Below are 26,074 nucleotides of genomic sequence, written 5' to 3'. Positions count from 1 at the left end.
CCCCAAGGAAAGAAAAGATGAGAAAACCATTGAAAATCTGCAGGTGTTCATCAGAAATATTAATGTATATATTTGGATAGAAATAATTAATGAATAATTAATGAAATATATTTATATGAGGTTGTTTTCACCAGTAGTGGGTGCCTGGGCCTTGATCCAAGAGATTCCCTCTGGTCTAAATTTTGTAAAACATGGCTGTGGTTCATATAGCTGTCTCTTCATGGAGCAAATGTAATTGTGATATATATAGCTCTTAATTCTTAATTTGATGAAGTGTCTTGATAATACTTTCTGCTTATTGTGATTTGTCTTGAAAGAGGAAAATTGTGTGCATTGGGATCAAACTCGTGATGCCTTATCTTGGGAACTTTTAAGTCTAATAGCATTTTTGGACTGCTGTCAGCTGATGTGGAAGGAACACTGCTTCCCACAGTAGCACATGGGTTAAGGCAGTGAAGAAGTAGCTTAAACTTCAGAACAGATAACACTTAGCTGTAGAGTGAAGTTCAGAAAATACTGAAAAATTAACAACACCTGGTTATGCTTAATACTTTTGTGGTTTATACTTAACATTTTTTTATTTGTAGACTTTGAGGAAGATTTTTCATCGTCTTAGGTTTGAGAGAAGAGGTTATCTGCAGCAAAAGATGGCACTGAGGGGAATTGGGTATCATCATGGATCTATGTCCGCTAAGCAAAGACAAGTAGTGGAGATGCTTTTCAGGCTGGGATACGTGAAGGTTGGTGAATTGGGATCAATTTTTTTTTTTTCTTTTAAGGTCTTAGTTTGTCCATGTATTTAATTTTGAAATATAGTGTACCTTTCACTAGTGGTAAAATATGTTGCATTTACACACTAAGTGCCACAGCCTTTTCCTCATCCTTTGCCTTTATGTTTCCCCCAATTCAGTAAAGGATGGAGATTCTTGTTAGTCCTCCTTTTGTTGCTAATGTATTTATAGAAACATTTTTTGTCTTTCACTGCAGCAGCCAACTAAATGTGCTTTAGTTAAATGAAGTCTATAGGTTTATTATATATTGTACTGTCTACATGAAGTATTTCAATTTGTGTTCAATTCCAATATTATTGCAATTTATTAGTTATTTCAATTTTCATAATAGATATGGTATAACTTTCAGGATAAAAAGTTTAATATGCAAATGTAATAACTATATGAATTACACTAAAGAGTGAAATTCCTTTATGTTCATAGCTTTGTTAAATTCACCAAATTAAAGCATGATAGATGAGAAATTTTAGCATTATATGAGAAATTAAAGCAAAATATGAGAAATTATAGTAAAATTCCTGTTGATTTAAGTTGAATATTACAGGTGTTGGTTTTTTTTCTTAAATTGAATATTGCCATTTCTAATAGATACACTCGTGTTTGATATTTTATAGGTAGTCACAGCTACTTCATCTCTTGCTCTGGGAATCAACATGCCATGTAAATCTGTTGTCTTTGCTGAAGATTCTGTCTTTTTAGATGCCTTAAATTACAGACAGGTATGGAAATAAAACACCCACTTTTTATTACAAGAACACTATACAGGTGTACTACAGTGTGTAGTCAAAAGACCTATTTCAGCAATTCAAAGATTACAATTGCTGAGTGAAGTAAAGGCATATATTTGGCTTTTAGTTAAGGAAGCTGGAAAAACAAAAGCTGTTTGGTTCCAGCCAGGGTTTTACACTGTAAGAACATACCGTGGGATTGTAACAATGAAAGGAAAGATTGTTGACCGAATTAATGGGGACATTTGAGTTCTTTCTGTCTTGGAAGTGGCACTCCACAATGCAACACAGCAGTGTGGAGGTGAGATTGCAAATGCAACAAAGCAGAATGTCTCTACTCATGGCACAACTTACTAGGTGGGTTGAGAGACTCTAACCTCTTCATCAGCACCTGTTTCCTGCTCCTGTGCTACTTTTCAAACCAGTATTCATGCAATACTGCCAGTTTGCCTCAGGGTCAAGAGGCCGTATAGGCCACATACAGTTGATGGCATCACCTAGCTCTCAGTGTCAGTGTGAGTGGATCTGTACTATATCTGGACCTATGTGCATCTCCCTTCTGCTGCACATATATATATATATATATATATATATATATATATATGACTCCAGCTTTATCACATCATCTGGTACAAGGGGCAAGTCCCTGCAATGGACCAGACAAAGGATAGGTGATCCAAGCAAGAGAATATACCCTTAGGAAGGTTCTCCCTGCTCTTTTTTTATATTCTCTGCTCTTTTTTCATTCTGAGACTACCTCTGCTCCAAATCTACTCAGAAATTATTCAGAACTAAATGTAACTTGAAAACAAAGCTGGTATATAGATATAAATAAAGTTAAAATTTACCTTGAAGAAAAATAAATGTTAAAATGACATCTGAGAGAATTTAAGTATCCTGGCCAGTGTTTGGGTCTTCCATTAAATTTGGAAGTTCATATTAAAAAAAGTAAAGAAACACACCACTTTTGTAAACCAGCTAGATTTGAGGTACAACATATTTTGCACACATTATTTTAATAATTCTGCATAAATGCTTTATTAAGACTGTATAGATGGTATATACAAGTTAGGTATTTTTATTTAAAAATTAATAATGTTATTGTATTAATAATATGATTAATGAATATTTTATTCTCAGATGTCAGGGCGTGCTGGAAGACGGGGACAAGATATGATTGGAAATGTGTTCTTCTATGACATCCCACTGCCCAAAGTTGAAAGACTTATCAAATCCAATGTACCTCAGTTGAAAGGCAAATTTCCTCTGACTATTTCCTTAATATTGAGACTCATGCTGTTGGCTGCAAAGGCTGATGACAAAGCAGATGCTAGAGCAAAGGTTTAATATGTTTTTTCTTAACTTCAATATAATTAAATACTGTTTCCTTAACATGAGCAGAAAGTTAGGCACTTCACAGGTAACCAGCTTGGCCCAAATGAAATATTCTGCTATAACTGCTTCTAGTACCTGTGCCATCTTCTCCGCAGTATTCTGCTGTCCATTGTCATGCATTTATTCTTTGCAATAAATTTTATCATCAGAAAGAATGCCACTAGCAGCAAAGTAATTTTATCAGCTTTTGTTCTATGCAGTATTTGCATTAAATCGGAGAATCAGCAAGTCTTCCAATATTTAAAATTTTAGTTGTATTTGAAGAAAAGATGAGAACATATATTTCCATAGGGAAGATAGGTGCTATGAAGTGCTACCTCAGTTGAAACAATGAGGAAATTCTATGTATTGCTAACTTGTTTAAATACACATACTAACTATCTGTAATCAAAGAATTCTTATTCTTGCCATTTAATGCAGTGATTTAAGTAAACAACCCATAAAGATTACAAATTGGTCAGAGATCTCCTCTTGTAAGTGTTAAGGAACTCTTACCTCCAGATGATCTGATTTTTACATCCACTTCAGCATATAGATATTTATTTTGAGAACTCACTGAATGAATTCAGACATAAGAATTCTTAAGATAACAGTGGAGATTGGTAAACTTCTGTGTTAAATATTTATTATGTTCAAAAGGTATTATAGTGAAAGGAGTAATTTCAAAACTTCCTGGATTTAGTTTACTGATATTTAAATCCTTGTCTTTTAGATCTCTGTATGAATTTAATGTAATTAACTTTACAAACCCCAGCATGCATTTTGAAAATGAGTGTACATTTGACAGAGGATAGACTTTTTCAATAGCATTTCCAAGAGTTAGGCATTCGATTTACATAAAATTTAAATAACCTCTACATAGCATTTTTTATCCTGAAAACCAATTGATAAACAAAGCATAAAAGCTGGATATTCATTTTTTTCTTGTTACAATATCAACATTCCTTTGGATTTCTGATTTCTGGGTTTTTTTACTTTCTTTTTCCTTTTTATTTGACCAGGCTTTGTCAGTGTTGAAGCATTCACTGATGTCATTCAGAAAAGAAAGATATGCTGAAATATTAAAAATTTATTTTGTGTTTTCCTTGCAATTTCTTATCAAAGAGGTATGTTTTGACTTGTTCCCATAAAGGATAGTTTTTCTTAAATCTACAGATTCTTATTTGTTTACATTTGCATGCTTTAATTTAAGGAACCATATACTTTTTATTTCATAGCAATAAGCTATTTCTTTCTGTTACAAATTTAAGGAAACAGATAAAATTCTAACGTCTTAAGTTTGAGGTTAATTCTGAGCTACTTATGTTATGGAATAAATTCAATATGGTATGGTCTATAAGATTACAAATAGATTAGGAAAGTTGGAGTTGTGCATTTATGTTATGTATGAAAATGCATGCATGTGAAATGATAGGAGTTTAAGACATACTAAGGATGACATGATTTCCAAAGCAAAAGTTTAGAAAGTAGATCTTAGATAAGACTGAAAATTAGTTGTACATCTCTCCATAGTAATAGTTTTAAGTTCGGTGGATACCATTTTGGAAAACTTTCATGCATGACTCCATTTTGGCTTACAGCTGAGGACTACAGGCAGTAAGTGATTACATTAACAAATCATCTGTGCCCAGGTTTCCAAGTCCTGCTCCCAGTATGATTCCTAACCAACATTTCTGCCTCTTCTGGGTGTCTGCTGTTTTTGAGATGAGGGGTCTGATGCTTCTGTTTGAAGAGAAGAATCTGATCAATGTGCAGGAGTTCAGTAATGTTTCCAAAAAGTTACAGTTAGCATAAGTACTGGACAAAGCCTGGCCCACACAACTAGTATCCTGTCTCCAATAATTAGTGTATTAAAAAAAAACAACCGTATGATGATTCTCTGAATACTCCGTACTTGCTTACAAGGCATAATGCAGACTGATCTCTCATAGGAGAGCTGTCCTGTTGAGCTTGTCCTGTTGCTTTTTAAAACTATATAAGCTTCTAGCATCCAAACATCTTGCAGCAAAACATTTGACAGAACACTGCTTGCTGGGCTTTTATCTGGTCAAACATTTAGGTTAATAGTTTTCTCTTTAACGCAGGTTGCATCAGGCCTTACTTTGATGACTGTGTGCACGTTTCATTTGCAACATGATCTAAATCTATAAGGTCAAAATCTATACTTGCAGAAATTTTTGCCTTTCACTGTAAATTAAGTAGTCTCAATAGGTACCTATACATTAGGCTGAAAGACTGTTCTGAATATCACAATTGTATATTTTTGTTGTATCTAATTTCATCTTTTACAACTAAGCTATTTTTTTTTTTGCTTTCAAATTAAATAGGGCTACTTGGATCAAGAATGTAACCCCATAGGATTTGCTGGACTTGTGACACACTTGTACTATCATGAACCTTCAAATTTCGTTTTAGTGAGCTTTCTTGTGAAAGGTTTATTGCACAAATTGTGCCAGCCAATTAAAGGTAAATAATACTCCATTCAAGTTAATTGCAATCTGTGGCAGGCTCTGTAGCCTCAATGATACCGGGTACCTTCTTGCTGCTGCTACCTTTTGCTTGCCTCACCTTCATCTTCAGATCCTTGACCTCTGCCTCTACACACTGCGTATGCTTATATTTCTGTCTGAGAAAGCCAAGGCACACATCTGGCAATGCTGGTATCATGAACGTATCTTTGCTGTTTGTGAAACATTCTGGTGAGGTAAGAAGTAATGCCATACATAGAAAAATTAATAATTCTGACTCCAGAGTAAGATTTGAGTTCTATCTAGCAAATAAAATGGATGACTACTCTGAATATCAACAAATGAAAAAAGTAAGTACTACTAATGTCTCATTACCTGAGTTAAATCTATTGTGTGCACTGAGATATGGTACAATATGTTAACATATAGGAATACAGTAATGATTTGTACATATGATTAGTTGCTTAATTATCTACCATGATCTACTACTATCTATTTTGTATCTCATGAGTTGATCTTTATCCAACATAGTTTTGCAAAACCTCTGTCCTGACAGCTGTTATGGTCAAAGAAACTCCTGAATGGGAGTTGTTTATTGTAAGCAAAAAAAACACAACAGCACATAATTTTTTTTTACACTTTCATATTTAACCCAAGCACTTTGTGTTTTGACACAGACTCAACTGTTTTTTCAGAAGATGTCATGGAAAAGCTAGTTCTCATTCTAGCAAACTTATTTGGAAGAAAGTATCTTCCAGCCTGCTCAATGAAATACAAACGCCAGTTTTCCCAGTCAAAGGTAGAGAAAGCATTTGTCTTTACCATAACTTGTGTTGTGTACCACTTCAAACAATTTGTTTCCTTTTCTCAGTTAGACTGGTGTCCTTATGGATGTACAGCGGCCTGGTGCTGCCCACCCAGACGCTCTTACTCCTCCACCTCAGCAGGCTGTGGGAGAAAATAGTATGGAGGAGCTCGAGCTCATGGGTCGAGACAAGAAACAGGAAGATTGCTTACCAGTTATGATCAAGGGCACACCAGCCTTAACTTGTGGAAAATGAAATCAATTTGGTGCCAATTAAAATGGATTTTGGTAGTGAGAAACAAAAAAAAATTTCAGCAGCACCTTCCCCTGCCTCTACCATCCCCAGGCTCAACTTTACTCCTTCATTCCTGACTCCTTTACCTCTCCCTCACCCCAAGCAGTGCATGGCTGATAGGAAATGAGAAATGAGCTGCGGTCCATTTTTAACAGCTCTGTCACTCCTTCCTCATCCATGTCACCCCTGCTCCAGTGTGAGTCCTGTCTGTGGGCTGCAGTCCTTCAGGATAAACGTGCTCCGTTGTGGGTTCTCCATGGGCTCTAGTTCTTTCAGAAAACATTCAGTGGCTCTGGTGTGGGGTTCTTCACAAGCTGCAGTGTAGGTATCTAATCTGGCATGGTCCTCTCCACAGAAATGGTCGCAAGGAAATCTCTGCTCCACTGTGCTCTCCTCTATATCTGCTTCATTACTTGGAGCACCTTCTCCCCCTTCTCACTCTGCTAGAGTTTTGTCTCCATCTAGGGAGCTGAAGCTTTTTGTGACACATACCAGTGATCCAGAAGGACACCAGCATGCTCTGTGGTATATGACACTGTAGGCTTAAGGCTTTTTCAAAAAATGGGACAGTATTAGTAGGATGAGCATTACCATTAGTTCTGCACAAAGTTAACTCACCATGGGTGCAGGCAGGGAAGTGAAACATTTATAAGGTGCTGCTATTGGCTCTTCTACGCAAGGCCTTAAAATGTTGGAGAACACACCTATGGCTGGAACAACAGAGGAAACTTCTTCTGTATTAAACTGTTATGTGGCCAGTTTCCAGCGAGCATTACAAGAGAAAAAATGTTATTTATTTCTGAGAAGTGGTTAGTCATGTAGGAGGGATTACAGGACTGTTGTGGCTAATGGCAGCCATCAGTCTGTCATTTTGGCAGGGAAACCTGTTGAACACCAAGATAGACAAAACAAGATCTGAGAAAGGCAGCCCTTCAAAAGGCCACTTATAACTAGATAGAAACATCTTTAGTAAAGCTGTTTGCCAAGTACCCTGTAAGGAATTTTATACTTACTGTTTATCTTCCATGCCTTTTCTGCTTGAAAATCATGTTCATCTTTAAGGTCTGTTAATTCCAAATGTCCAGGCAGTGTGGCAAGCTGGGTAAAGTTTGAAATTACACACTTCCTTTCTATCAATATGCTCTGTGTGTACTAATATTTTATGTATGGAACAATGTAGAACTGACACTTTTGGAAAAATCACCTACATTAAGCAATGAACTGCGTGTTATTTAAGGTCTTCCTAGAAGATCTACCAGAAGACTTTGCAGATGCTTTAAATGAATACAACACCAAAGTACAGGAAAATTTTGCTCATTTTCTTCTGACAACTGCCAAGCTGGCTGATATGGAACAAGAATACAAACTTCCACTGTCAAAGACAGGTATGAAGTGAAAAATTAATGCATGTTTATAATTTGTGAAATTGTATTAGGAAGATAAGGTTAATTCTCATGTTGTAAAGAAAAAACATATGGCTTGAGATACAGTAATAAAGAGCTACAATTTCTATTTCACTTTTGTTTTACAAGTATTACTGATTAAGTTGTATGTGGCAGAAGTTTTGTACAGAGAAAGGATCATTTTAGTTGCTATTCTTCCATTATTCTGTAGGGGAAAAAACCAAAGGGACTATAAAAGAAAAAAAACCTAAGTAAAATTATTGAATAAAAGCCTTTTTATCTGATCATCAGTGCATTTGCAGATCCTCAAATACCTAGAATACTTGAATTGCTTTCAGAATCTTACCAAAGATTAGATTTTCAACATCTGAACAGCTTTAAGATTTAAGTATCAATTAAAGAACATCACATTTTTTTTTAAATCAACTGAGTTATTTATGCCAATAAGTGATATTCAGTAAGAAAAGCAATATGAAAAGGCAAGCAAATTACCAAGCAATATAGATTGCCGTTGGGTGAAAAATATTTTAACTACTTTATAATCTCAAATTATTTCCTGGAAGATAGATATTAAAGCAATGTAATATACCACTATCCCATTGTCTAGCTCTAAAAAAAACATGCCTTCAAAAATACTATTTTTGCAATAACAAAGCACTTCAAATATAGGACGTCCTTTATTCTGTCCTTCAATGTAAGACAGAATAAAAGATGATGGTAAACTAAGTCTTCTAATGGTAACATTGCCTTTGTTTTTGGCATAACTTTTGGCTACAGATGAGTCAAGAAGAAAGGTTTAAGTTGCAAGGGGGGAGATTGAGACATAGTAATTCTTACCATTAGAAAGCTCTTTCTTATACACTATAATCAGCTACACGGAAGTTCTTGTGAACAAAATAGACAAAGATATATCAAGAAGGATTTAAGTTTGGAACATTAACTCTATTTCCTGTCACTATCTACTGCACTGAAAACTTACCACTTTCAAACTAGATTGTTGAAAAGGGGTTTGTGTCTCAATAGCTTATGTTGTATATGAAACTTCTTGTCTAGACTTTACATCTCAGAATTGGCACGGCTCTGAACTAGCATCTTATTTGATGGACAACACCAAAAGCATATCTGCCATCTCACCTTTTGCATGTTTATCTGGAGTGGTTGATAATGATCTATTTCATGAGAACATCATTAATAAAGTAAGTTATTTTTTTCATGGGGGCTAGAATTTTATTGGAGTTCAATAAAGTATTTGTTTAATCACAATCTTCTTCCCTCTGCCTAATATGATAGCACTATTTGCAAGTGTCACTCTTTAGGAGAAATAATTCAGAAAGTGTCAAAAAATAAATATCCAGCATCAAGTAGCACCACATTGTCACAGTGCAAAAATCACAGAATAGATGGATGTAGGAAAAAAAATCTGTAAATATTTTGCTTTCTTACAAGGTCTCCATTGCTTTTGACTCTCAGACAAGTAAAATACTCTAAAATTTCAAACCATATCCCCATTTTGTTTTCTCCATGTCAGGAGTTTTCATTTGTTTTTAAATCAACCACACGGTAGGCTCAAGGATCCTAGCGAATGGATGCAATATGGCATTGATTGCTTTATAACTAGCATTGTGTTAGATAGCACATGAGTTAGCTTAATTCTGATATACACCAACATATTTACTGTCAACTTGCATTTTCCTGTGTTATTCTACATGGGCTCTGCAATATTAGGGAATTAACACAACTCATAATTCTGTAATAGTAAAAAATTAAATTCCTACAACTGGAGATTTGAAATTCACCTTCATCTTTAAAATGTTCCATGTTTAAGTGTAATTAATGAATTCAAAGCATCAATGAGTCTTAATAGATGATCTATGCATATGGAAAAATCCTAATCTAAAACTCAAAAGAAATAAAGTTGCCTAGTTAAACTCTAAATTACTCAGAACACTCCATAGCTGCACGAGCAGTTTAAATCACATTACTAACAAACTCTCTCCTGTGTCTATAGTCTACATGTACTTGTGCAGATTTTTGGACTGGATTAGAAGTGTGGAACTTTTCAGCTGTGGGTCTAAAGGTGTAGGTTTGACAAAACAGGCATATAAACAAAACGACAGTATCTATTCAATAATATTTTTTGGTTTTAGGCTGTCTTACGTTCTCTTGGAGTTAATGTCACAAACTGCCCCCTGCTTTATTTGAACAAGTATGATAATCAGGGAAGGAGGAGGCCACTCAATGCATATGCACTGGACTTTTATAAGCACGGTTCCTTGACTGCATTGACAACTGATAACTGGTATGTACTACCATTTAAAAAACTGTTAAACATTACAATAGGGTACACAAGTTCATCTTTTTGATTTTAAATCCTTCTCCCTCCAGACTTCAGGGATGAAACAGCTGTTAAATGTGATTAGTCAAATGTTTTAATAGGAATAAACCAAACTGAAGTCTAATGGCAATGGCTGTAAAATATTATCCGGCTATTCAAAATAGGACCATAAGTGGGAAGTCTTGACTTCAGCAACACGAGTAATTTTGACAGGCTCTTCACAACATTTTTTATTTAATCAAGCCTTTTTTTCACAATGAAAAAGAAGAGTCCCTGAAATGAGGAAGTCCAATGCAGTAGACCAGAAGATGGTAACACAGGAGCAGAGAGATGTCAAAAGCTTGGTCAAATAATATAGAAACAGATTAATGAGTGAATGAATGATCAGTGTCAAAAGATACAGGCATCCAAAACACAAGCGTGGACAAAATTTGTCAGTAATTCAATATTTGTATTAGTGTTGCTTCAAAACTTCCCTTTTCCTAATTTTTTCTAAGCATTTAGCAACTTGGCCTGATAAATCCATCATACTAGGATTTCTCTTTAAAGAAAACAAAAGCAAAACCAATGCACAACCATACACTAAAAAAACCTCTTTGCCCAAGCTGGCCAACCACTGCCATATGGAATCATATTTTCATGTTTAAGTCCGTGGTACATGCAGTCTTCCTCTCTTCTTTTTGCCTGGATCACTTACACTGCAGTTTTTCCAAAACTGGAGTTTTAATCTTTACTTTTAGGTTGTCTTGCCTGTATCTTTTAACACTGATCATTCATTCACTTTAATCTGTTTCTGTATTATTCGACCAATCTTTTGAGATCTCTCTGCTCCTGTGTTACCATCTTCTGGATTACTGCATTGGACATCCTCATTTCAGGGACTTCCCTGTTCTTCACTGTGAAGAAAACCTTGATTACATAAAAACCCCCTGAAAGTTCTGACAAGCCAGTCAAGCTCTTACACTTGATACAGTTCCTAACAACTAACCTTTGACATTCTTTCACCTCCTAATTAAGCAATTTATACACTGCATTAGTCTTCTTCTCAGAAGCTAAATTTTTTTCTTTATTTTGCTCTTGCTGTTTACAGTCCTGTTGTCCTCTTCAAACTTTTAGAGATGCACTTGCTAAATGTTATGTGTAATTTTCATCATTATTGATTTTGCCTTTGATCCTCGCTGGCCTTCTGTAACCTCATTCATTAAATCCATCTCTATAAAATGTCCAGCTTTCAGTTCTTAATGAAGCCATTCACATAACTGTTTTATTTCCAACCTTGGCTCAAAAAAGCTCCACCACAAGCTCCCTCTCTCAGCTCCTCTTATCAAGTATCTTAATTTTGCCATCATGCTCATAGCCAGTAACTTTTGAGTAAGAGAATACTACCTCACCCCGGGGGTGCTGTTTGGAACATAGAATATTATCTGCTTTTTTGTAAACTCTTCAAAGCAGATTCTAATCAGAATAATTAGAATACACATTCCATGCACTGTTATGGTTACAATAGGAGAGTTTGGCATTAATGCCACATTATCGAGACACATGGAAATATACCAATTATAGTATCACGTTCTTTGATTCTATCAAGCTGATCTAGTAAAATATGTCCATGCCCATAGCAGGGGAGTTGGGACTATAGAATCTTAGAATGGCCTGGGTTGAAAGGGACCTTAAAGATCATCTAGGTCAACCCCCCCTGCTATGGGCAGGGACACCTTCCACTAGACCAGGTTGCTCAAAGCCCTGTCCAGCCTGGCCTTGAACACCTCCAGAGATGAGACATCCACAGGTTCTCTGGACAGTCTGTTCCAGTGCCTCACCACCCTCAGAATAAAGAATTTCTTCCTAACGTCTAATCGAAACCTACCCTTTTTCAGTTTGAAGCCATTCCCCCTTGTCCTATCACTACAGTTCCTGGCGAACAGTCCCCTTCTGTCTTCCCCGTAGCCCCCCTTCAGATACTGGAAGGTTGGTATGAGGTCTCCATGCAACTGCCCCAATTCTCCCAGGCTGTCTTCACAGGGGAAGTGCTCTAGTCCTCCTATGAATTTCGTGGCCCTCCTCTGGACTTGCTCTTATGTTGGGGACCCCAGAGATGGATGCAGTACTGCAGGTGTGGTCTCACAAGAACAGAGCACTAGGGCAGAATCCCCTCCCTTGACCTGCTGGCTACGCTGCTTTTGATGCAGCCCAGGATACAATTGGCTCTCAGGGCTGTGAGCACACATTGGTGGGTCATGTTGAGTTTTCATCAACCATCATCCCCCCAAGTCCTTCTCCGCACGGCAGCCCTCAATCCATTCTCTGCCCAGCCGGGATTTGTGCTTGGGACTGCCCTGACCCAGGTGATCAACTAGATGATCTTTAAAGGTCCCTTCCAGCCCAAACCCTTCTATAATTCTAGCATTTCAACACAGTATTGATTTAAAAAAAAAGTGCTATTCTCAATTACTAGAAACTGAGTTTATTAAGTTCCTTTATAGTAATCAGTGGTCCTTTTTGCAAAATATAGGACCTTCCTCACTGGTAGAAAGCTTACACAATCTCCTGCTCAGTTTAGCCAGCAGGTTCATCTGAAGTATAGTGTTCCAGTTTAGCTTGTGACAGGTTAGTTATTCCAATACTTGAAACCATGCTCCAAATATAATATTAATAAATTATCTTTTCTAATATTACTGAGTCTTGTATGTTTAATATAATTATAGAAACATTAGCCTCTGCGGCATTATTAAGCTTATATTTTTTCTCCACTGATCCTAATGAACTAATGTCAGTGTTAAGAGGTCATGCAATGTGCTCTCTGCATCCTTACCCAACCTACATAGCTGGGTTTATTAAAGGTGAAACAGTTATAGTGCATATTCATTTGATTATTTCTTTTTATTTCTTCAGGTTAAATGAAGGAGATGCTTACTACGCCCTCAAAGATTTTTCACTCCTCATTAAGTCTGTTGGGTATGATGAACTTGTGCTTTTTAGAATACAATATATATTTCATTTTAAAAGCAACTTAAAATGTAACAATGATCTTTTTTTTTTTTTTAAACCAGAACAAGTCTGAGTGAACTATGTGATGATCCAAATGATAATGTTCTACTGGCATTTAAACAACTGGGCGAAAAATATGAAGAGAAACTGAAGCGTATTATTTAAAAAAAACCAAACCCAAAACAGCAGATATTCTTACCAAAGATAGCAGCCTTTAGGTTAGAAAATTACTAGATCTGAGTTACCAAGTAAAATTTCAGAATAAAGCTTTAGTTAATAATCAGTACTAGTAATAAAAAGTTTACTTTAGGAAGCTAACCTTTACCAATTGACATTTTAGCAGCTCTAATGTCAATTAAATAATATTTTTAATAAATTACAAAACTAAGTAATTGTACATTATCTTTCAGTTGCACTTTTTTTCAGGCAGTGGCATATGTGTTAAGATAGCTCTCAGATATGTACTGAACAAATGTCACAGTTCTGACAGCTGGTGAGATTAGCCTCTCAGTAGGACAGTATTAGAAACTTTCAGCTCCTTTGTGAAGGATGTTCAGCAATTATAAAAGAAATTGTTCTGTTTTCCAAGGTTTCTATTAAATCATGAATAGTACTATCTTCATGAACCATTATAAAACCTTTTAAACTGGTCTGCAGTTTTAGTTTACAAAATTTTAAACAGATAGAGGGTTTTATAAGAGAACACGGAATTTTGATTAATAAAAAGTTCCAACCACATTGCTTCATTTTTCACCTCTTTAAGAGTCAGAAAGATCCAGGACACTTATGGCATACTTGTCGCTGGAACAGAGATTTCTCTGAACAATTTTTCCTGCACTCTGTAGGCCTTGCTTGCCATGGAAGTGACAAGCGTGTATTGTTTATACTTATAGACTGTGTGAAAATATGTGATGTTTATACTTGTTAGCTGTGTGCCTAATTATAAGGTTTGAGAACATAATATGTTTATAGTAAGAAAACCTTGAGAACCTAGAAATCTAGTACACCTGCAGATCTAGGAAAAACCCCTAAAAGCAGATTAGAAAGAGGTTTCTATGCCAAGAATGATTTCAGGTCGCATGGACAGAGCCTCAGATCCAATAAACTGAGAGCATGAGACGCGTGCACAAACTGAGCTATCCAATCATCATGTTGTGAGCATGTACCCTGAGCAAACTAAACTGTATAAAAGTTAACTGATTTAAATAATAAATTGGACATTGCTTTGATCACATTGGTCGTGTTGCTATGTCTCTGAGCCTCCCCATCGATACATACTCGTCAAGAAATCTGTGTAATACAAATCACTGAGTTTAGTAAAATATGTGTTCTAACTAATTTTCTTGGTGTTTCATTTTTTTGGGGGTTGTTTTGGGTTTTTTTTCTGGGAAGAGCAAAGTTTTCAGCAGTATTTTCATACAAATGCTTCAGTTTAACACTACCTTTTCATCTACCTGTAATCTGAAAATATATACACACACACACATACCTATGTTTAGATAACATAGGAAAGTGAGGCTTTGACAACAATCCTCATCGTCATGCAGAATTTCATAATGACCAAGGGAGTGATGAAAGTTATTCTCTACTGATAATTAGCAGTCATGCACTAAGGACAGCTCTGAATCCCATAGTTTATTTGAATTGGCTCTAGTGTTCATCCAAGATCACTGATTCCCCTGGTTCTGGACAGGACAGGGTGAATTTTTGCAGTAGCCAGGAGCGGGCATGGCTAGGACACGGAGGTTATTCTATACCACCTCACATTGAAAAGAAGTAATACTCTAAAAATTTCATAAAGTTTGGGATTAAGCCTAGCTCATTAGGAATTTTTTTAGCAGAAAAAAACCATTTTCTACAACTTTCTGGCAACAAATTTTATAGATGCCTTATCTGACTCTCTAAAATTGTTCCATTTCTCTCACTTTTATTAGACTGAGACCAACTTCCATCTGTGACACTCTCTGCCATGATCATCTCACTCAGCCTTTGTTTTCCATTTCTCTCCTACACATGCAGACCATGGCAAGAATGTCTAGAGGTAATAGCAAAGAAATTCTTAGGAGAAAACTGAAATACAGTAATATTTAAGAGATGAACATAAAGAACTAGAAAACTGACAATTAAGAGAATTTTTACCACCTTCCTTACTATAATGCAGACAGAAAGGTAATATTATTCAAGTTTTATAAATACTAGAAATTCCCAGCACATTTAATAAAGGAATGCACTGCCACAGAAAAATTGAGGCCAAGAATTCAACACAAGTAAGGTAAACATTTCCTAGAACAACAATAGTATTTCTAAGTACTATGTCACAGTAAGTATATTAAGTGTTGCAGAGATTTAAATTTAAGTAGTATTTCTCTTATAAAGTTACAGAGATAATGTGCAGATTATTGATTTTTCTAGTTGCCACTGAAAAAGTCTGAAGGAGTATTAAACATTCTGCATTTTGATTTAATACTTGCCAGTTGACATATCTATCTGATGCAAAATTAATTTAAAATCTGGCACCAGCTTTTGGTGAAGAGTGAACAGGAAATAGAGCTTTACTCTGAAATAGTACTACTGTCTGTGTATTCCAATAATTAAAGCACAATTATATCTTGGATCCAACAAAAGGCTTAATAAAGTAGAAAAGATGGTCTTTTTATCCTCACTTTATATCGTATTTCACAGACTAAAAAGTCAATGAGTTTTGAATCATTAATACACAGAAAGAAGTGCTGTTTTCCCTTTTTCTTGTTGTTACACGGATTTTAAAAGGAAGATTTTGTGTTTTAAAAGCTAGATTCTCCTAATGCTTTCATCAAAACAGCAAATTAATATCTGTCCAAGTATACTCAAGCTGTTGCCAAAAGGAACTGAAAGTGAATTGTGATGTTTCCTTTTCCTAAAGGCAGCATTTCAGAAACGTAACTGACACCCTTCTGCAATGTGTAACAAGAACACTGATGTGATGCTCCAATTTCCAAAGTGCAAGAGAAATTATTGAAATTATACTAGAATTTGCACCTTCAATATACATTAAATACATCACAGAAAAGGAAACAGCCAAAGTGAGATACACAACGCAATTTTCAGTAATGCCTTTAACATCCTTTATTTTCCCTGTGGCTCTCTTCCCTCCCTGCCTGTGAGGTGAATGCTATTGGCTGTACTCTACTGCAAGTGCAAGTGTTGCTGTACCCAAACAGCAATCTTGCTGCTGAGGCTTCACCCAACCTGCCTTCTGGGACACCTCAGCTCTACACCACCCAAACATGCCCCAATTGCACTTCTCAGAAGGTCTGCATCCTTGAAGATGCATCATTTATGGACATACTTCTGTCTTGATCAAGACATGACATTTTTGGTTGTTGCCTGACTTTGTGATTACGCTACAAATATTGCTTTATTGCACTGTACTTGCTGATACCTCAACTGGCAAGAATCAGGGAGAAGAACAGCTGTAAAATCACTAATATCCCCACCTTTTAAAGTGTTAAGTAGAATTTATTTATTTCTAGTTAATTTAAGTATAGTTATCTTCTATTTCACTCTTTCTTCATGTCTGATTTTCTTCTAGTAGACATTTTGTCTTCTGCAAGAGAAAAATATTCTGATGCGTGGTTGGTTTCAGTAGAGACACATGTTTGACTTAGCTCCTCAGTGTTAGAATTGCTGTCACTTGGCATTCCTCCTGTCTCATTTACTGCATGCACAGAACCTCCTAAAGACGGATCATTGCACGTGCCAGGAACAGAACACACTGCATTCTGAAACTGTACAGGCTCAAGTTCATCTTCCCTCCTAGGACGCATACAGTTGTTTGCAGCAACAGTTTCTTCATCTTCTACCTTTTTTTCTTGTTTTGTTGCTGTAGTAATTTGAATGGAAGATGTATTCTCATATTCAGCTGGAAGCACAACTGAACATAAAGGCTGACTACAGGAAGCATTATCATCATCAAGCATTTCTGCACTTTCAGCTTTTTTAGCTGAGTTCATAGGAAAGCATGAGCCTTCACATGGATGACTATGACTAGAAGCAGGCTCTGCAGACTCAGAGGATACAGGCTTCCCTAGATTTTCAAGTGTTTTGTCAGGAGATTTGCTCTTCTCCTTTTCCATTTTTTCAGTTCTGTTTCCAGAAAAAACCACAGAAGTAGTCGGTGATTCAGAGGTATTTTTGACAATACCTCCAAATGAAAATACTGATGAAGATAATGGAAAGTTACTTTTGAAGGGAAATGCACAATTATTGGTTAGAAGGGGTGATTCAGAGGCATCATTCACCCCAGCAGCAGTATTGGTTTCTGAAGTAATGCAAGCTACAGTTGTGCTGGATTCTGAGGCATGAGATCTTTGTTCCCATAAGACAGATGCTTTCTGTGTACCATATTCTGCAGTTTCCTTCGCACAAAGTGTTTTTTCTCTCATGGGAGATAACATTTTTTTGTCAGATGGCTTCTCAGACTGGTTAAGAAATGATGATGGTGGTAAAACCTTAAATGAATTACTGACTTCTGATCGTACAAACCAATCTCTTTCTGAATTGCCAAAGGGAAACAAAATGTATGGCTTTGCGCTTTCTGCTGAGTCTAAATTAGGACTGGTTGAAGAATCACAAACTGTGGTTTTGGTTTCACGACCACGTTTATCCCGGTTATCAGTTTTATCCACATTATCACATTTCCCTAGATAAAACTGAGGGAAAGTACATTTCCTGTCTTGCTTTCTAAAGGAAAATAAAGCTCTATCTTTAATAAATCTCGGTAATGAGTTGTTAGTTGCACTGAAAGTAAAAGGTACACCAGAAAGTCTCTCTGCAGAAATATCTAGAGATTCTGAACTTGCAGCAGTAACAGCTACTGTTGCTGCTGGTTTTACACCTGATGAAGTGCTAGAATTTGTGTCCATTTCGTTGAAAACAGTAACTGAGGATGGCTGTAACTTTTCTTTAACTAACAAGTCTTTAGAGTTCTCTGAGTCTTGAGTGGTTACTTCCTGGGAATTTCCCTCATGAAACAATTGTAAGTCACCATTTGTTTCAGAAAAGTTTGTATTTGTGGATGGGATGCTTCCAAGAAAATTTCTTTTGTCAAAGCGGCCTGCTCTTCGCACGGTTCCCACTTTTATTTTATCTGTGTTACTTGCTTTGGTAGGAGTTCCTGAGGACTTATCCTTCCAGGCCTCAGCAGTTAAAAATTTATATTTTTTATTTGCAAGTAAATTTTGTGTCTTGAACAAATTGTTGAGTTTCTGAAGTTCCATATAGTATTTGTAACGTAACTCCTACAATGACAGCAAAAAAATCCCATTATCTAAAATGGCATTTGTGGATTCAGAGGTTATAAAACTCACATATGATCCTAAGACTGAAGAAAAGTTTTCATATATTCTATAGCATTTATGATGTATTTTTCCATTGCTACTGGAAAGCAACAGAACACAAGTCATTACAGAAAAAAGTTCTTCAAAAACAATTGAACAAGATACACAAGGAATCCTGATGACAAAGTAGGTTTTGAAACACAATACTATAGGAAACTGTATTTAAAGTCACTATCAGAATCAGAAGCAGCTAAAAATACTAGCTTAGATATTAAGTGACAACTTCTCATGAAAAACAGCCATTTGAAATCAATTTGGGTGGTGGGGTTTTTGTTATTATATGAAACTGCATTCTTAATGGCAACAGAAAATAGATGTTCTCCAAAATAATATAGCAAAAGGAAAGTAATTCTATATTTAAAGGACCTAAGCAACTTTTTCTAAGCATTCCAGCATCTGCCACTCGTATTCTCAGAACATGTGTAATGTGATTTGCTGCCAGCCATGCTTCACTAACTGTAGCTAGAATTATTCTGTACAGAACAATACTCAGCCAACCAAATGGAACTGTTAGTAAGTGAAAAAAATCTAATTGTGTAACTACATCATTGGAAACCGAACAAAAAAGAGACTGGATTCAGTTTTATTTCAAATTATACAGCTTTAGAAGACAGAATTCTATTATCTTCAGAAAACAGAACACTGGCAGATGACTTTCTCTTCATATAAGCATAGGAAAGCTTATTTGGATTAGAAAGTTACAGATGTGACTCAAAAAGCCACACTAAAATATAAAAGTAAGTATTTGAAGCCAGTAGTAAGATTTAAGTTCCAGCCTTCTGAAGACAAAAAAAAAAAAAAAAAAGTAAAATCCTGACAGCTTTAATACTTAGTCAGATTTCATTCTAGAATTGGAAGGGTAACTTTCTACTAAGAAAAGCTTTTAAAACAGTTTTCAGTTATTTAGAAAGTTGCATCATAACTTATAGTAACTCAGCCATACTTACAACAGATGTGCAATCATACCTCATGACTCATACTTTGAAATGCTGACATTTGTGATATCGACATAAAACGAGTAGCGATCTTGCTACCGTCTGCTTCATCCTGTCCCGCCACAGGCTGAAAAATGTTTTGCAGTAGGCATTATATTTCATTTTGATAAGCCAAAACAGATGATATAGTAGTGTTGTAGACTACATAATCAATAACTTACAAGAAATGTGTTTGGTATATTCTTCTGGTCCTGACACTGCTTCGTGATATCTTTAAACAGACTTGAGTTCTCATTTCCTTCATATGGTAATCCTATTAGAAAGAACACAGGAATACTGATGGAGAGTGTTATATTAAATATGGAAAACACAGAAAGGCTCCTGTGTACCTAAATACTGATTCCAATTAAGAACAAGAGTATATTGCCCTAAACGAGACCCTAGTGGTTGTTGAAACTTCTGTGATATAAAGCCAGAGGCCTGTGTAAGCAGTTTTCCAAATGTCTGGAGAGGCCCAATCCAATGCTTTCTCTTGTGAGGTAAAACCATTTAATCCGAGCATAGCCAACATGCACATTACACTACAACAAATATCCATCTAGTTCAGCAACACACTTCTGACAGCAGCAATACTGGCTGTATATGACTGGGCTGTATACTTCCCCCAGATTCCAAAAATACAGTCTAGAAACTTCCTAAAGAAAACACATTTATAAAATGCATTTAAAAGCCCTCAATGAGTTTATCATCCATTTAATTTGCCCTGATGCTTTCTGAACACTCGCATGCTTTTGCCATGCAGATTGTTCATTAGGAACTGATTCCACAAGTTGCAGGTTTCTGGAGTGACTTCCCAAATCTTGTCTCCATTAAGTCCTTCTTCCCTACCTTTAACAATGCCTACATTAACAGGTGTTAACTCCAAAGCTATGATTTCATTAAGCACAGATTTGATATCCATCTTCTTTGGCATACACACTGGTGGTCTTTCCCAGCTGGATGCTATATTCATCACGTCAAGCTGAGTTTTCATTCTGAAAAAGGAAAAAAAACTAACTAATTTACAACACTTAGTGTTTACATGCCAACTAAACTACATCTGTCCCAAATCTTCGTTCGTGAAGCCTAGCCATGAAACTACATCTGCCTAATATGAAAAAAATTATTTTAAAAAGAAATCACTAGGAGGGAGAAGAAATCAGAAAAATTAAGTCTCCGATAAAATGTCAAGTTCCTCACAATTTTTTTTCTTAAAACTTATTACTTGATGATTCATTTGAATTAGGTTCCATACTCAATGAAAATTGTAAGAAGTAGTGTCTGTGGTTCAGCAAAAGGATTACCCTTCTACACTTTTCTTAGTGTACTTTCCCTGAATCTAAATTATACTCCTTCTTCAGAGGGCATTGCTAATGTTAGTCTGAAACACAATGTATTTTAAATATTCTTTCTTAAACTCAAGTTAAAAAGTTATGAGAAACGCAATTAAGAATCTTTAGAAAGAAATCACAGGGTATGTGCACTAAAAGCACAAAAACAAAGGCACTACAAAATCTCCACACACACACTTACAGTTAAAAGATTTCTGTAAAAGCCCAAGCATGCTTTGGTGTTCCTGAGTTTAAATAAGATACCTAAAAATATCCAATCACCAAGTATTAATGAATTTCTATATTCGCTTTTTGTCAGGCAGTCAATTCAAAAGCTTGATTATCTGTGATCCCTGTAGTCAATTAGTAAAATTCTTGATGCACTTGCTATAATTTGGAATACAAAACATCCAAAAATCTTAAAGTATTATGTCTTAATTGTTCAATAGTATTTTCATTTTAAATCACTTATCTGATGATATCCAAAGTAACTGTTTTTTTATTTTTTAATGTAAAATATCTAAAATAACACTACAGAAAACAAAACATGAAAAAAATTAAAATATACCTTGTATTCAAGCCACAGGCAACCTATAAATAAAACAAGAATTTGTAAGATAACAGTTTTTGTCCAACTGTCAAAAGAAGGTTATTGCTTTATCAAAATACATGAGAGACTGAATTGCCTGTCTTCATATCATGAAACTATAGGAAATAAACTTGTTAAAATATTAAAAAAAACACCAAAAAACCACAACACCAATAACAAAACAAACAAGCAAACAAAAATCACTACCCCCAAACCATTCAAATGTTAAAAAGCCTAGGATGGTTTATCTTGTAATATTCTGTGTTAAAGACAAAAAGAACTCCTTCGGAGCCAAAGGAAGGGATTTAAATCATGATCCATATGGTTACCTAATCCACTTCAGATGTTCAGATATTTATAAGTATTCAAATGAAAGTCTATTTTGTATTTCTTGATAAGGAAAGCATCTGCTATGTGCTCTCAATATGCTATTACACTATTTAAAAAGCTGTCTTTTAGTTTTAAATCAGGTAGATAAAGGCAATAAGAAGTGCACTGTACTGTAATCAAGTGGCACTTCCCAAAGAACAGGTAATGGAAAGTAAAAAAACTGACTGGATTATAGCTGCTTTCCTATAAAAACCTGGTGATCTTGCTGTAATTAATCTTTAAAGAAAAACAATGTATTGTTATGGAGGGCATGCCGGGAGGTGCTAAGTTAAAGAGGAAGAGAACAAACAGCAGGAAGAGGAAGAAAATGAACAGGAGGAATGGGAGGAAGAAGGTAAGAAGGAACCAAAGGCAAAAGTGGAGGAGGAACAGAAGGCACAGTTCCCTTGAACACTATGATGAAGACTTTCAGGGTCTTCCATAGGTAAGTGTACATACTATGTAGGCACAGCGTATGCCAGAAGTATCAAAGCTTAGCTTTGAAAAGCCTGATTTACCTCTATTGCACACCTTGGTGGGCAGGCTTAAGTATTATCAGTATAATCACGTTAGCTCAGGTATCTCAACACAGTACTCCACTGTGCAGCACAGACAAGTTAAAAGTTCTGCCTCAAATCCTTCCCCAGAAAGCATTTTTAGTATCTTACAAGTTTAAAAATGCAATGGAGGTGCTTAATACACTAAGTATTTGAAAACAAATATAAAAAATAAAGAAATATGAGACAACTTTGAAGGCAGTACTAGTAAATAACTCTTCATCCAGCACTAAGGCAGCTTACTTTCACAGCTAGTAGCATAATACAGCAAGTGTTACAGCAACAACTATACAGTCAACTTTCATTTGTTAGTGAAGAAAAAAAAGTGTCTACTGAATACACTAAAAATCACCACTGATAAGCTGAAAAGAAAGCTTTTTCAAACTTTTCTAAAAATTAAAAGTGTTGTTATAAATAAAGTATGAAGAGTTAAATAATTTTAGTCTATTTTTTATTTATCAAATTTGTTTTACCTGATTGAGTCATAATCATAACCTACAATATAGCAGGCTCTATCTGAGTTCATTATACAAGTGACATCAAATAGAAACAAAAGGCCATCACCTCCAGGAAACGCTGAGGATCACACTCATGGACAAGCTTTTCACAATCCTTCAAAAAATTCTCAATGGTCTTCTTGTGAGTTTCTTTCATTTTCTTCCAAATCTGAAATTCTTTCTCTTTTTTACCTCTTTGATTTTCAACATCTTCTAGTAACTGCTGTTTTTTCATTTCTAGAGTTTTGAAAATTTCTCCAAATTTCAGCTCAATTATCTCCACATCGTTGTTCAGCATCATCTAGAAGTGCAAGAACATAGGAACAGATGCAAATGCAGTAGCAGTGTATATTGACTTCTCTAAGTAAGTTCAGAGGACATCTATGCCACAAGGACTTGATGCTCTATGTTATGAGAAGAGAAACAAAGACACACACACACACACATAATATGCAGCATCTGTAACTCACATCCGTATCATTTGGTCGTTTTGAGATCTCATTCATCAGCTTCTCATTTATTATTCTCATTTGTTTCAGAGTGCTGAAGAAGGTTAACTGAAAGACAATTGAAACACTTTATTATGAGTTTATCCATTCCACAAATACATTTCAGTCTTTATCTAGAATCAGATCATGAAAAACATAGAGCTACTGGAGAGGGCCCAGTGGAGGGCCACAAAGATGATTAGGGGTCTGGAGCATGTCACTTATGAGGAGGGATCGCATGAGCTGGGCCTGTTTAGTCTGGAAAAGACAAGACTGAGAGGGGACCTCATTAATGCATATAAATATCTCAAACCTGGGTGCCAAGAGGATAGTGCCAGACTCTTTTCACTGGTGCCCAGCAACAGAACAAGGATCAACAACCATAAACTAGAACATGGAAAGTTCTCAATGTGAGGAAGAACTTCTTCACACTGAGGGTGGTAGAATACTGGAACAGGCTGCCCAGGGAGGTTGTGGAGCCTCCACTCTCTGGAGACATTCAAACCCCACCTGGACGCATTCCTGTGTCACCTGCTCTAGGTGACCCTCCCTTGGCAGGGGAGTTGGGTCCCTCCCAACCCTAACTATTCTGTGATATTTTGTACAACATATTAAACAAGGGTCGCAATTCAAAATATCACTTAAAACATTTAATGCTTTCCTGGATCAGTACACAAACTTTCTTTTGCTCTTTCTCAAAGTAACGTTCTTAGGCTTACCTACAATGTGTACTGCTGAAACGGCTGCTTTATAGTTAAAATACTGTTTTACTCAACCTTTTTTTAACCTCTCCCTTCACACACATCTATCACAATGTAAGTTTTAATTCCAGTTTGACAACAAACCGTGTGATAGTAATTTTTTTTTTATACCTCACATCAAAAAAATAGAAAGCTGTTCACAACCAAGATATCTTGTTTTAAACTAATATTATCACAGATTTTTTTGCTACAGTATCACTAAATTTTATGTAGGATGTCTAGTGCAAAGGCTGTTTTCCCCTGGTTTCCTGATTGACACGCAATTGGTGATGGGAAAGGCAGGAGAAAAATCAGTGTAAAAGCAACTTTTGTCTTAAAGAATAGTCAGTGCTGTACTCAGTACTTTTCATTCACTACCATGTAGTTGTTTCAATTACTCTACAGCAGAACTGATGTATGACATGCCAACCTGCACCCAGTTTGAACAGGGCATGAAGAGCTCGTCCTATCCTAATATTTTGGCAAAAATCACAACTACTACAACCAGCCAACCAAGCATTAGGCCAGGCAATTGCTTCCTTCATGCAAACTGGAAGGCATCTTGGTTTTACATTTATCTAATTATTACTCACCCAAACTATCTATTCCTAAATATGTAATTATCTATGACCCAAATTACTAAGGCAGCTCAGAGAACCTATAAACAAAACATCTGTAGGTGGATTTTGGTGGTGTTAGTAAGACTGGCATCTTCCTGACCTTGGAAAAACTGGATCCAGACATGCAATAAACTCTTCGCATCAGTGTTTTTTCGGCAAAGACCGCCAAGTCTCTATATGAAAAAAACCCAACCCACTACAAACCAAAGCAACGACAAAAAACCGAAACCAAAACAGAAACTCTCCAGGTGCTTCGGTAAACTGGGTTCAGATCTGTTCATACTGTAATACTGCCTGGTCCCCTGTGTGGTGGATGCAGTGTGACGGCAGCAGGGGAAGGCACACCCCGGCAGACACGAACAACTCCTGACTCTGGCTCGAACCAGCACAATCCCTCTGCCTCTCTCCTGACCACCACACTGCGGTTTTCCCTGCGTTTCTGAGTAAACACAACCCGTGACTGGTGGAATCCCCAGCGGACAGCCCGACTTCCCAGTCGGGCCCCTGGCGCGGAGGGGACGCCCCGGGCTTACTTTTTCTTCCTGGTACACCGTGTCTATGAGGTTGACGGAGTGGAAGATGCCCTGGTGCTCCTCGGAGACGCACTGCCCGCACCCCGCCTGCCGGCACATGCGGCAGTAGAGCTGCACCGGCCGGCTCGGGTGTTTGTGGCAGCTTCCCCCGAGCGCCAGCGGGGACAGCAGGTCGGACCCCGGCCTCGGCCCCGGCGCCGCCTCTCCGGTCTGGGTGGCGCCCGCCGCGCCGGACCGGTAGAGCTTGACCACCTCTGCCAGGGTGGTGTTGACGGGCAGGGCGGCGACGCCGCCGCGGGGCAGCAGGCACAGCTTCCTGCACAGCGGGCACGGCACTCGGGCGCAGGGCGGGCCCGGCCCCGGCGCCCCCCGGCCCAGGCGGGCCTGCTCCGGGCCCCGCTGCAGCTGCCGCAGGCGGGCAGCCTCGGCCGAGGCCAGGCACTCCAGCACGCAGCCCCGGCAGAAGTTGTGCGAGCACAGCGGCAGCGTCACCGGCTCCTCCAGCAGCGACAGGCACACGGCGCACGTCAGGCTCGCCTCCATCGGCGGCGGTGAGGAGCCGGGCGGCCGCCGCTCCTGCTGCTGCTCTGGGCCTGACTCGTCCCGCTGCCCTGCCGCTTCCAGCTCGGCGGCACCGAGGGGCTGCGGCCGCGGCCGAGCAGCCCGAAAGCCCCCGAACACGGCGCCTCCAGCGCCGCTTCCAGCCGGCAACTCCCGAAGGAGCGATACCCGCCCGCAGAGGGCGGGGCGAGGAGAAGCGCGTTGGCGATAGGCGGAGGCCTGAGATTGA

The 26,074-nt window shown here is 37.3% G+C and overlaps 2 protein-coding genes across 6 annotated transcripts in view; one reads left to right on the top strand and one right to left on the bottom strand.

The window, feature by feature from the left end:
* Positions 1–14,546, top strand: part of LOC135413161 (probable ATP-dependent RNA helicase DDX60) — a 44,495-nt gene extending 29,949 nt beyond the window's left edge. For 4 of the 5 annotated variants that reach the window (XM_064652422.1, XM_064652424.1, XM_064652423.1 and 1 more), the window contains 10 exons: positions 588–740; positions 1,406–1,510; positions 2,660–2,860; positions 3,916–4,020; positions 5,242–5,380; positions 6,060–6,181; positions 7,720–7,867; positions 8,939–9,081; positions 10,033–10,184; positions 13,113–14,546. In XM_064652422.1, coding sequence (XP_064508492.1) covers positions 588–740; positions 1,406–1,510; positions 2,660–2,860; positions 3,916–4,020; positions 5,242–5,380; positions 6,060–6,181; positions 7,720–7,867; positions 8,939–9,081; positions 10,033–10,184; positions 13,113–13,281 — 1,437 coding nt within the window. In that variant the 3' untranslated portion in view covers positions 13,282–14,546. The remainder of the gene's footprint in view (positions 1–587; positions 741–1,405; positions 1,511–2,659; positions 2,861–3,915; positions 4,021–5,241; positions 5,381–6,059; positions 6,182–7,719; positions 7,868–8,938; positions 9,082–10,032; positions 10,185–13,112) is intronic. The other variant, XM_064652421.1, reaches the window with a different exon arrangement.
* A 2,139-nt stretch (positions 14,547–16,685) lies between these two features.
* LOC135413166 (uncharacterized) lies at positions 16,686–25,951 on the bottom strand. Its single transcript, XM_064652448.1, has 8 exons — positions 25,285–25,951; positions 23,374–23,460; positions 22,971–23,204; positions 21,460–21,482; positions 20,410–20,555; positions 19,743–19,834; positions 19,553–19,648; positions 16,686–18,487 (listed from the first exon to the last, which is right to left on the bottom strand). The coding sequence occupies exons 1-8, from the start codon at positions 25,825–25,827 to the stop codon at positions 16,748–16,750; spliced, it is 2,961 nt and encodes a 986-aa protein (XP_064508518.1). The 5' UTR covers positions 25,828–25,951; the 3' UTR covers positions 16,686–16,747.
* Positions 25,952–26,074: the final 123 nt, after the last annotated feature.

This window comes from Pseudopipra pipra, chromosome 4 (assembly GCF_036250125.1).
Source record: "Pseudopipra pipra isolate bDixPip1 chromosome 4, bDixPip1.hap1, whole genome shotgun sequence".
Taxonomy (NCBI): Eukaryota; Metazoa; Chordata; class Aves; order Passeriformes; family Pipridae; genus Pseudopipra; species Pseudopipra pipra.
This window is presented reverse-complemented; position numbering and strand designations above follow the sequence as displayed.